Here is a 12,141-nt window from a genome sequence, read left to right on the forward strand (position 1 = left end):
AGCTCAGGTCATGATTCCAGGGTCCTGGGATTGAGCCCCGCATCGCGCTCCCTGCTCAGCGGAGAGCCTGCTTCTCCCCCTCTCTCTGCCTGCCGCTCTGCCTATTTGTGCCCTCTCTCTGTCAAATAAATAAAAATCTTTTTTTAAAAAAAGGATTTTAGGGGCACCTGGGTGGTTCAGTGGGTTAAAGCCTCTGCCTTTGGCTCAGGTCATGGTCTCAAGGTCCTGGGATCAAGCCCGGCATCAGGCTTTCTGCTCGGCGGGGAGCCTGCTTCCCCCCCCCCCACCCCGCCTGCCTCTCCGCCTCCTTGTGATCTCTCTCTCTGTCAAATAAATAAATAAAATCTTTAAAAAAATAAAAAAAATTTAAAAAGGATTTTAAAAAAGGAAAAAGAGAAATTTTTATTATTAAAAAAGTAATAATAGCATGTATTTGTGAGGATATGGAGAAATTGGAACCTTGGTGTGCTTTTGGTGCACATGTAAAGTGGTGCAGCCACTGTGAAAAACAGTATGACCATTCTTTGGAAAATTGAGGAATTATGATTTGATCTGGCAGTTCCGTTTCTGCGTGTATATCCTAAAGAATTGAAAGCAGGGTCTCCAAGAGGTATTTGTACATTCACATTCATACAAGCATTATTCACAATAACCAACAGATGGAAGCAACCCAGTGGCCCTCAAGGGATAAACAGAAAGTGGTATATCCTTACAGCGGAGTAATACTAAGCCTTAAAAAGGAAGGAAATTCTGACACAACCTCCAACATGGCTGAAGCTTGAAAATATTGTGCTGAATCAAGTAGGCCTGTCACAAAAAGGCTAACATGGTATGATTCCATCTGTATGAGGTATCTACTTTGGTCAAATTCCTAGAAAGTACAATGGTGGTTGCCAGTAGCTCGAGGCAGGAGAAATGGGGAAAATTCATTATTATTTAGTGGATACAGAGTTTCAGTTTTGCAGGATTAAAGAGTCCTGGAGATTGGTTGCACAACAATGTGAATATGCTTTTTTTTTTTTTGAAATTTATTTATTTTGAGAGAGAGAGAGAGAGAGAGTGTGCAAGTAGGGGGAGGGGCAGAGGGAGAGGGAGAGAGAGAATCTCCAGCAGGCTCCCTTCTGAGTGCAGAGCCGGTCTTGAGGCTTGATTCCACGACCCCGAGATCATGACCTGATCCAAGAGTTGGACACTCAACCGACTGAGCCACCCATGTGTCCTTGCACATACTTAATATTACTGAATCCTACACTTTAAAATAGCCAAGATGGTGGGGCACCTGGGCGGCTTTGTGGGTTAAACCTCTGCCTTCAGCTCAGGTCGTGATCTTAGGGTCCTGGGATCGAGCCCTGCATCAGGTTCTTCTGCTCTGCGGGGAGCCTGTTTCCTCCCCTTTCTCTGACTGCCTCTCTGCCTACTTGTAATCTCTTTCTCTCTCTCTCTGTCAAATAAATAATAAATAAAATCTTTTTAAAAAATAAAATAAAATATCCAAGATGGTAAACTGTACATTTTGTGTATTTTACCACAATGAAAAATAAATCCTAAATAAGTTTCAGGGCACCTGGGTAGCTCAGTCAGTGGAGTGTGAGACTCTTGATCTCAGAGTTGTGGGTTCAAGCCCCATGATGGATGTAGAGATAATTTAAAAAGATAAAATAGCTCTTTGCTGAGCTGGGAGCCTGCTTCTCCCTCTGCCTGCCACTCCCCCTGCTGTGCTCTCTTTCTCTCTCTCTGGCAAATAAATAAAATATTTAAAAGTAAATAAATAGAGGTGCCTGGGTGGCTCAATCCTTAAGTGTCTGCCTTCAGCTCAGGTCATGATCCCAGGGTCCTGGGATTGAGACCCATATCGGGCTTCCCACTTAGTCCCCCTCTCCCACTCCCCCTGCTTATATTCTCTCTCTGTGTGTCAAGTAAATAAATAAAGTCTTTAAAAATAATTTAATTAATTCATAAAAATATAAATAAATAAATAAAATTTTTTTAAAAAGTCTCCCAAATGTTCATCAATAAATGAGTGGATAAATAGAATTGGTATAACCATACAATGAAATGTTATCTGGCCATAAAAAGCAATGAAGTACTAATACATGCTACAAAGCATATGAATCTTGGAAATATTATGCTAAGTGAATAAAGGTGCTCAGAAGACCACGTGTTGTGTGATTCCATCTATACAAAATACCCAGGGGCACCTGGGTGGCTCAGTTGGTAGAGCATCTGACTTTTGGTCTCAGAGTCATGGGCTTGAGCCCCATGTTGGGTGCAGAGATTATTTAAATAAGTAAATAAACTCTTAAAAATGAAATAAAATCTTAAGAAAATAAAATTTAAAATATACATGAAATGTCCAGAATAGGCAAATCCATAGAGACAGAAAGTGGTTGCCTGGGGCGCAGGGTGTGGGTCGGGATTGGAGATCTAAGGCTAAAGGGCCCGAGTTTCTTTGGGGAAGAACATTCTGAGGTTGATTGTTGTGATGGCTGCATAACTTTATGAATATATTTAAAACTAAATGCACCCTTTAATTGGGTAAAATGTGCGGTATGGGGATTATATTTCACTAAAGATTTTTTTTTTTAATTTTTTTTTTAAATTTATTTATTTGTTAGAGAGAGAGAGCAAACACAGGCAGACAGAGTGGTAGGCAGAGGCAGAGGGAGAAGCAGGCTCCCCGCAGAGCAAGGAGCCCGATGTGGGACTCGATCCCAGGATGCTGGGATCATGACCTGAGCCGAAGGCAGCCGCTTAACCAACTGAGCCACCCAGGCGTCCCTCACTAAAGATTTTTAAGTCAGGTGGCGTTAGTCCTCTAGTCAGAACTCGGCAGTGGCTCCTTATTTCACTCAGACTAGAAGCCATGTTCCTTGCAATGAAAAAAGCCCTATGTGTCATGTCTGTCACCTCTCCTGCCAATCTCTTTCTTATTCATCAACTCAGGCCATAGGAACGTCCTTATTTAGGGACACAGGAACACTCCGGCTTTGGGATCTTTGCACTGACTGCTCTGTCTGGAATGTTCTTCCTGTAGAATTCTGCTACTCTAGGTCCCTCATCTCCTTCAAGTCTTTGTTCAAATATCACCTTCCTAATGAGGTCTGCCTGGCCACCTTATTTTATTTTAATTTAATTTAATTTAATTTATTTTCTTTATTTTTAGTAGGCTCGTTGCCCAGCGTGGAGCCCAGTGTGGGGCTTGAACTCACCATCCTGATATCAAGACCTGAGCTGAAATCAAGTGTCAGATGCTCAACCGACTGAGCTACCCCGGCTACCAAATTTTAAATTGCACCATCTCCACCACCATGGTACTCGCAGTTCCCTTACCCTAATCTACTTTTCCTGCAAGTACTTATCAATTTGTAATAGTTAATCACTTCCTTGAGTTATGTTTATTGTCTGTCTCCTCGGCTAAAAGGAAGTTCACGAGGGCCTTGATCTTTCTAGAGCTCCTAGGTATATGTTAAGGACCCAGAACAATGTCTGGAAAGGGGTAGGTGCTTAATGAATGCTTACTGAATGAATGAATGGCAAGCATCTCATAATTATGAACTGCTATTGTCTTTCTATTTGGTGACCAGACTGGCAGGGCAGGGTTGTGGCTAAGAGTTCCCTGCCCAAAGGAGTAAGAGTAGGGCTTCAGAGCTGAAATCCTGGGGTGGGGGGTGGGGGGTGGAGAGGAACAAGAACGGTCCACACTGGGACCCAATAAACAGGCCAGGGAAAGGTGAAGCCGAGATCAAGCTACAGTGGCAGCAGGTGGTGATTTTCAGAGGTGAACATGGAGGGGGGGATGTGGTCATTCTATAGAAACAGCAACGATTCCGAGTCGCAAGGGCTGGATGCTTCATATGTCAAAATTAGAAACAATTATTTGTTTTATTGCAATCTAAACACCCTCATGGCCATGCCGGAAAATGCTCCTGGCCACGGAACTCTGCTATCTTGTATTTCCTTCATGTTTTCCCTTTTTGGATATCTGACTCGGGCAAGGAGACAGGAATTTGATTCACTGAGTGAAATTCAGCTAACTGGCTTCAGGCCACACATCTCGTTCCATGCTCACCAGAGCCCTCCCAGGAGGTACTATGATCCCACAGTACTGAGGCCCAGCGCCGAGGACAGAGACTGGCACACCGAAGGGGCGCGCGGCCCGCGGCAGTGCCGTCCCCTTCGCCAGCTGTGGAAAGCCGCGGCCCCTCCGTCCACCTGCGTCCCTTGTCACCTGCCCGCCACCCCTTAGGGCCCCCCCCCAACAAGCCAGCCCCGGGAGGCCCCGCGCGCCGGCCAGGCTGCGGGAGAGGTCTGCGCGGTCCCAGGCGGGCGCTCCCGGCTCCGCGGCGCACACTCAGGCCCCAGGGGTCGGTCCCCCCGCCACTCCCGCGTTCAGCCCGGAGGTCCGTTCGCCGCTCAGCAGCGCGGCACAGTCCGGCTCCGGGGGCTGGAGCGCGTGGATGACGCGGGCGGTTGGAGGAGCAGGCACCAGCGCGGCCCCTGTCCCGGCGTGGGCCACCGCACAGCCCTTCCCCCCGCGCGGCCGGCTGCAGCGGGGCCCATCCCACCCCTCCGGCTGCTCGCTCCTCCCCCTGACCCCGGCGCACCCCCCACCTCCCGCCCGAGCCAGGAGAGACTCGCTCCGCCCGCAGCTCCGGCGACTCGCCCGGGGCGCTGCAGCGGCTGGAGCCGCGGGAGCTGCGCGCTCGCCAGAACTCAGACGGCGCCAGGAGCCCGGGCAGCCTCGGGGTCGGGGGCGCCATGAATGGCTCGGGTGGCCCCGGGGCCGAGGACGCGGGTGAGGCGGGCGGCAGGGACAGCTGGCAGCCCGAGGCCGTTATCGTGCCCATGCTGTTCGCGCTCATCTTCTTGGCGGGCACCGTGGGCAACGCGCTGGTGCTGGCCGTGCTGCTGCGCGGCGGCCAGGCGGTGAGCACCACCAACCTGTTCATCCTCAACCTGGGCGTGGCCGACCTGTGTTTCATCGTGTGCTGCGTGCCCTTCCAGGCCACCATCTACACCCTGGACGGCTGGGTGTTCGGCTCGCTGCTCTGCAAGGCCGTGCACTTCCTCATCTTCCTCACCATGTACGCCAGCAGCTTCACGCTGGCCGCGGTCTCCCTGGACAGGTGAGAGAGCGCCCTGGCGGCCCGGGGGCTGGAGGGGGTGGTCAGGCACTCAGGTGGGGACTGGAGAAGAGAGGGGGACTCGAGGCTCAAGGAGGGGCGCGCAGAGAGTAGAAAAGGACACTAAGAAGGCAAAGGGACCAGGAGAGAGTGAAAGACAAGCGGGAGTGGAGAAGGAAAGAGAGGAGTAAGAATAGGGGGCTGCGGTGTCCCTCCGTTAGGTGCGTCCTCGCGGCTCCACGCTGCAGACCTCGGCTCTCCAGCGCCGCCGGCGCCCAAGCAAGCGCCGCGTTTCCGGGCACATTGCGGTTTTGCATGTTTCGTCTCGCTTGAGCCCAGTGTCCCCGTGAAGCTGGGACGGGAGGGATGACTGTGCCCAATTTACAGACGAGATCGAGTTCAGAAGCGACTCGTTCAGAGTCTCCCTTCCTGTAATCGTGTGCGTGGAGCCAACGGTCTGTCTCCTGGCGTCAAACTCAGGCGCCTCCACCTCTCTAGCCTCCAGTCCACGGTTTGCTCGTGGCTCGGCGCAGTCGTCTCTGGTCCGGATTGCTGAATTTGGGTCCTTCGCAGGAGCCCATGCCAAAGTTCAAGCGAACACGCCCCAGGGCCCCTAGACCCCCACCCCCCTCTTGCCCCCCACCTTCAGGCCAAGAGAGAGGGGAGGTCCAGAGGGTCTCCTTTATCGTCCCCGTTGGAGCTTGGAAGGACATCTGGATGATTCTGGGGAGGAAATCTGGAACTGACTCCAGTATCTCCCCGGCCCCTTCTACCCCCGCGTCCTCCTGTCCTCCCCTGGACAGGCAACGAGGTGAGGCCACCTCCCCCACATAGCCCCCAGTTCCGCTGAGTGCAGAGTGTGTCGGTTCCGAGAGCGCTGGTGGGACCCATAGAGCGGCGGCTTCTCTAAGGAGTTCCCTCGCGGTACCTGGCGATGTCTCCAGGCTGTCCGCTACAGCCTCAAGGCGCCTGGGACCTATGTCTCCGGGCACCGTCACTGGTGGGTAATCGCAGCCTCCCGGAGCTCCGAGGCAGGTTCAGCCTTGGGGTGCCTTCCCGAGTGGAGTGTGACTGTGGTCATGGAGCAGATGAGTGGCCTACACGCTCGCCTCGTCGTTCCTGCTGCCCGGTCCCGCCCCACATCTCAAAGCAGCTCCCGGCGAGTGCGGTGCGACCGTGCGCTAGAGACCTTCCTGGAGAGAGGATGAGGGCTTCCAGGTGTAAGGGTCCGGCCCTACCCCCGCGAATCTACCTGTTCACCCGTCTCCCTTCCTGGCCCACAGGTATCTGGCCATCCGCTATCCGCTGCACTCCCGCGAGCTGCGCACGCCTCGCAATGCGCTGGCTGCCATCGGGCTCATCTGGGGGCTGTCGCTGCTCTTCTCCGGGCCCTACCTGAGTTACTACCGCCAGTCGCAGTTGGCCAACCTGACTGTGTGCCACCCGGCGTGGAGCGCGCCGCGTCGCCGCGCCATGGACCTCTGCACCTTTGTCTTCAGCTACCTGCTGCCCATGCTGGTGCTCGGCCTGACCTACGCGCGCACCCTGCGCTACCTCTGGCGCGCCGTTGACCCGGTGGCCGCCGGTTCCAGCGCCCGGCGCGCCAAGCGCAAGGTGACGCGCATGATCATCATCGTGGCTGCGCTCTTCTGCCTCTGTTGGATGCCCCACCACGCGCTCATCCTGTGTGTGTGGTTTGGCCGCTTCCCGCTTACGCCCGCCACCTACGCGCTGCGCATCCTCTCGCACCTGGTCTCCTACGCCAACTCCTGTGTCAACCCCATCGTCTACGCGCTGGTCTCCAAGCACTTCCGCAAGGGCTTCCGCAAGATCTGCGCGGGTCTGCTGCGCCGTGCCCCGCGTAGAGCCTCGGGTCGCGTGTGCATCGCGGCGCCGGGCACCCGCGGCAGCAGCGTGCTGGAGCGCGAGTCCACGGACCTGACGCACGTGAGCGAGGCGGCCGGGACCTCCGCCCCTGCGCTGGCGACTCTCAGCAGCCCGGCCTTGAGTCTGGTACCCGGCCCGTCCTGGCGGGACCAAAATGCCCCCAGCGGCATCCCCACAGTTAATACGACCTGAGGACACTTGGCGAGTATGCTTTGCTGTTAAAAGGATTAGAGTGAGAGGTCGGGGCATCGGGGGAGGGAATTTCATCTGTTAATAAAATACGAAAAACTTTTCCCATGCAGTCAGGCGCTGTGTCTTGGCATATCTTATGAGGCTCCGTGGTCTGAAGCCTCTGGGACTTCACAGGGGAGCTCCGGTTGGATGGGTGCACGGTGCTTTGCTGATCCACGGGGAAGGAGGGTGGCCCGCAGGGAAGGCAGCCGAGTGAAAGTCCCCTGTAGAAATCCCTGAGAGGGGGAAGAGCAGGACGACCCAGGACCTCCGCTGTGGCCATCCAGAGGCACTCAGCATTTGTTTTTCTCCTGTTTTTTCATTTTCTTTTTTAAAAAGATTTTATTTGACAGAGAGATCAGGAGTAGGCAGAGCAGCAGGCAGAGAGAGGGGGAGAAGCAGGCTCCCTGCTGAGCAAAGAGCCCAATGTGGGGCTCAATCCCAGGACCCGAGCTGAAGGCAGAGGCTTAACCCACTGAGCCACCCAGGCGCCCCCACGCAGGGTATTTGTAGATCACGAAACCAGTAGCCACCTATGTGTGGGACAAAGGCAGGCGGAGTGTTTAAGTGCCCGATAAGTGGGTTGATGGCCAGGCGCAGACACTATGTGTGTTCCCAGGAACACTGATGTGCCAGCAAGTGGCCGGTCCCTCCCTACTCCCAGCTCTCTGGGACCCCTTCTGAGTGTCCCCAGCTCAATCCGTGCCCACCCACTTTCAGCCTTGAGGTTTCCTTCTCTCGCTTCAGCTGTGTGGGGTCAGGTCTGCATTTCCAAAGGACCAGGAAAGTCATCCCCTCCCCCACCAGTCCTCCTCCAGGGCCCCCAGGAGCAGTTCTAAGTCACCGCTAGGCTGGAGCGCAAATGCTACAGGGCTCTGCTCCTGAGCTAGCCTCTACGCTGCCCTAGGTTTGCCCCACTCCTGGAGTTCTTGAGCCTTTCAAGCTTTTTACGTGAAATTAGTTCAGTGTTTGAGGGGAGGCAGGAAAACTCTCAAAGGCATACAGACCTCACGATGTTGAGAGCAGGGCACTTAGGCAAGGGCTTGACTATTTAATCAGGTAGGGACCCGCTACGGAAACACAGGAAGCCCTGTGGCATCTGCCCAGAGCAGAAGGACTGAGTTGGGCAAAGGGGTGTGTGTGTGTGTGTTGGAGGAGCGGAATCTGTGCCTGCCCGGTCCTCTTGGCAGTCTTTGAAAGGGGCAGATTCCAGGTGGTGGAAATGGAGCGGGGCAGGGAAGCCCAGGCAGGTGCAGGGTGGGCAGGGCTGGGTCCTGTGCTTTGTCTTCAGGTGTTTGCGGAACCCTGGGGTGGGACGCCAGCTCCAAGGGCCCAGAGCCTTGCACAGAGCACCTGCCCCTAACTGCCCAGTCTCCCAGAGAAGCAGCTGGAACCGAGGCTGCAGTTCGGGCTCCGAGGCTCCATCCAGCCTTCCGTGCAGCCACTGACCATGGCCTTGCAGCTCCTGCTGCTCCATCTGGCCTTCCTTAGGCTCAGCTCCCAGGGGCCCTTGGTCCAGGGGCGTGGCTTTCGCTCGCCAACAGTTGGTAGGTGGAGAGTGTAAAGTCCTTAAGCTTTGGGATTTGGATCCCAGGGGACCCACCCAAATGACCTTGACCTCCTTCAGCCTGGCCATCCTTCTTCGACTTCAACTGGCCCCAGGAGGTTCAGGAAACCATCCAGATTCCAAACAATGGGAGTGCACCCCTGCTCGTGGATGTGCAGGTGTTCGTGTCCAATGTATTTAACGTGGTAAGTGTCCTCTGGCCATGGAGGGAAGCAAGGCCCAGGTGCTGAGGTGGGGATGGGCCAAGGACAGTCCCAGCCAGTGGTGGGGGCTCCTGCTTTCTCTTGTCCCATAGCGCTGACCCCCGGGTGACACACTGCCCCCTCCCTCAGGACATCCTGAGGTACACAGTGTCCTCCACGCTGCTGCTTCGGCTGGTGAGTGCCCGGGGGCAGGGAAGGTGGGATGGGAGAACCTTCTCTTTGTCCAGCTCAGAAGTACCGGTCTTCATCAAAGCCAAGCCAAGCAGCTTGTATATATATATGGGAGCGGGAGGTTTAGTGGCTTCTTTATGTTCCCAGTCCTGGCTGGACACTCGCTTGGCCTGGAACACAAGTGTCCACCCACAGCATGCGGTCACACTGCCCTGGGACTCACTCTGGACTCCGGGACTCACTATTCAGGAGGCGTAAGTGAGGCGAGAGTTCTCATGCCAGGAGGCCCCCCCGCCCCCCAGTGGCCCACAGACCACAGGCACACCCCTCTGCCTCTGTCCCCCTCACCCTCCTAGAACCGGGATGGCAGGAGAGGGCCACTGGGCCAGGCTGGGGTCTCCCCTACCTCCCCCTTCTGAGAAATGGCTGAGCCTCCAGCGGCGCTATCTCCCCCCACCAACAGGCTTTGGGTGGACTGGCAGGACCAGAGCCCGAGGGCCCGAGTGGACCCCAACGGCCATGTCGACCTGTATTTGGTCCTCACCACGGAGACCAACTGTGACTTTGAACTCCTCCACTTCCCCAGGGACCAGAGCGACTGCAACCTCAGCTTCTATGCTCTCAGCAACACTGGTGCTGACGGGACAGGAGGTGGGGGGTGGGAGGGAGGGGCGGGGAAAGGAGGGGAAGCCTCTGGCCTCCAGCGGACATCTGACATGGGGGCAGCCGGTCTGTGTTCACACCGGTCCACCCTAGGCTTAGAGGAGCTGGAGAGATCCTAGAGCAGACAGCACACTTCTCCTGTGCACCTCCCAAACAGCGGCCCGCCTCCCAGCTCTCCCCTGCTCCGGGCTGCGGCCCCCCAACAGCAGCTGCCCTCAACGGATGGGCTGCTCGTGTCAAGCCCAGAGCCCGAGGCTGCTGCAGCCACCCAGTAACTAGCCCACAGACCCACCGGTGACGTCCAGCTCGGCCCAGAACCCCCACCCTTGCCTCACAGGTGTGAGCGGATATACTGGTGGAGGAGTCCAGACCACGTTCCCCTCCAAGAAGTGGGGCCAAGTGCATTTAGTTACACAATGAAAATTCACCTCTGAATCTGAGAAGGCCCTTCCCCTGGTGGGGAGAATGTGGGGGATGCCCAGCCCGTGCACAGAGTGCGTTCACCTCCTGGTCTGCCTCCAGCCACCATCAGAAGTCTCCACCAGCCCTGGACGCCGGCTAGTCCCTGGCGCGTACTCCCAGGGAGAGAGGAGGGAGAGTTCGGGGCCACCTCCTTCCTCCTTCCCCACTCTCCCCTGCCTCCTTCCAGTGCTAGAGCTGGAGTTCCGGGCCCACGCGGTGAACGAGATTGTGAGTGTCAAGAGGGAATACGTCGTTCGGGACTTGAAGACCCAGATCCCACCCCAGCAGCTGGTGCCCTGCTTCCAGGTGACGGTGAGTCGGGCGTGGCTGACAGAGAGCTGGGGGGGGGGCATGAAGCTTGTGGTCAGAGGCCACACTACCGCCTTTTAGCCTCCCAGGCCCCTTGCGCCCTCCCACAAAGCCCTGTCTTCCTTCCAGTTGCGCCTGCAGAACACAGCGCTGAAGGCCATCATAGCTCTGCTGGTCCCTGGGGAGGCGCTGCTGTTGGCGGACATGTGTGGGGGGCTGCTGCCCCTCCGGGCCACTGAGCGCATCGCCTACAAGGTGACCCTGCTCCTGGGCTACCTTGTCTTCCACTCCTCCCTGGTGCAGGCCCTGCCCAGCTCCTCCTCCTGCAACCCGCTGCTCAGTAAGCCTTGCCCCCCTCACCTGGCCCTGGGGGGGGGGTTCTCTGCCGAGCTCCTGGGGCACGAGGGGTGCAGGCCTGGCCCTGACCTCCCCCCCACCGCCCGCAGTTTACTACTTCACTGTGCTTCTGCTGCTGCTTTTCACCAGCACCATGGAGACCGTGCTGCTGGCTGCGCTGCTGGCCCGGGGCAACCGCAGGGCCCAGAGCAGCCCCGGCCCAGCCCCGAGAGGGGAGGACCCAGGGCCACGTCCTGAAGGTGGGCAGGGACCCCTTCCCGGAGCAGGGGTAGAGGGAGGAATAAGGCCAGGAGCAGAGCAGGCAGGCTGCCCACTAAGGGCTGAGGCTGGGGGTCCCTAGGCTGGTTAGGGGCTCTGTGCCTTCACTCTGCTGGCTCCCGGGTCTGTTCTTGGAAGACCCAGGTATGGAGCAGGGAGCCAGGATAGCTTCCCTAAGGGCCCAGGTGACTTCAAACTCCCGGACAGAACCCTATGCCCCTCGCAGCCTCTCTACAGGGGTGCTTCTTCAGCTCCAGATGGCCTGAAATGGGCCAGACCCCAACATTCATCGGTTGTAAATCTAAGGAAGGGAGAGATATGGGCTGACAGTCCCCAGGGTTCGCCCTCCTGCTCTGGGCCAGCCTGCTGGGTGAGCCCTGAAAAACTGCCTACCTCTTGCCCCACCAGAAGCTCCCGGAGTGAAGGGGTCAGGGAGGAGCTGGGCTGAGGCTGCTGACCGCATCTTCTTCCTGGCGTATGTGGTGGGCGTGGCATGTAGCCAATTCTCCTTCATTGGATTCTGGATATGGGCGACGTGCAAGTCTGACCCAGCCCCCGGCGAGGCCATACCCCACGGCGGGCGGCCCAGGCTGTAACAGGGTCGGGCCCGGGGCTGCAGGGGGAGGGTCATGACAGGGTCTCTGGAGAGAGGAGGAAGGAGGATGACTCTCTCCCCTAAGCCCGGAGGATCCCAGGCCACCCTGAGTTCTTCCTTCTGATCACAGGCAAGCAGAGTGTGAAATAAACCCATCACCGTCAAGGGTCTGTCTTTGCTGGGCTCAGCTGCTCGTTCTTGTCCTAAGTCGGTGGGGCCGCCACTTTGTGCCCAATCCCCACTACACTCCTGAACTTGTCACCTACCACTGTGTACCAGTCATGCGACCCCCATTTCTGCAACTACGGCTGCTCT

The 12,141-nt window shown here is 56.5% G+C and overlaps 2 protein-coding genes across 2 annotated transcripts; both read left to right on the plus strand.

Moving 5' to 3' along the window:
- Positions 1 to 4,758: 4,758 nt before the first annotated feature.
- Positions 4,759 to 7,202, plus strand: GALR2 (galanin receptor 2; the record flags this gene model as incomplete). The annotated part of the gene is made up of 2 exons (XM_080826358.1): positions 4,759 to 5,126; positions 6,407 to 7,202. The coding sequence occupies 2 exons, from the start codon at positions 4,759 to 4,761 to the stop codon at positions 7,200 to 7,202; spliced, it is 1,164 nt and encodes a 387-aa protein (XP_080682484.1).
- Positions 7,203 to 8,691: 1,489 nt separating this feature from the next.
- On the plus strand, positions 8,692 to 12,000 carry ZACN (zinc activated ion channel; the record flags this gene model as incomplete). The annotated part of the gene is made up of 9 exons (XM_080826687.1): positions 8,692 to 8,788; positions 8,869 to 8,993; positions 9,141 to 9,185; positions 9,330 to 9,436; positions 9,646 to 9,815; positions 10,495 to 10,619; positions 10,746 to 10,956; positions 11,063 to 11,212; positions 11,640 to 12,000. 9 exons carry the CDS (start codon positions 8,692 to 8,694, stop codon positions 11,825 to 11,827), a joined length of 1,218 nt encoding a protein of 405 aa, XP_080682813.1. The 3' UTR covers positions 11,828 to 12,000.
- Positions 12,001 to 12,141: the final 141 nt, after the last annotated feature.

The sequence above is a fragment of the Martes martes genome, assembly GCF_963455335.1.
Source record: "Martes martes genome assembly, chromosome: 16".
In the NCBI taxonomy this organism is placed as follows: Eukaryota; Metazoa; Chordata; class Mammalia; order Carnivora; family Mustelidae; genus Martes; species Martes martes.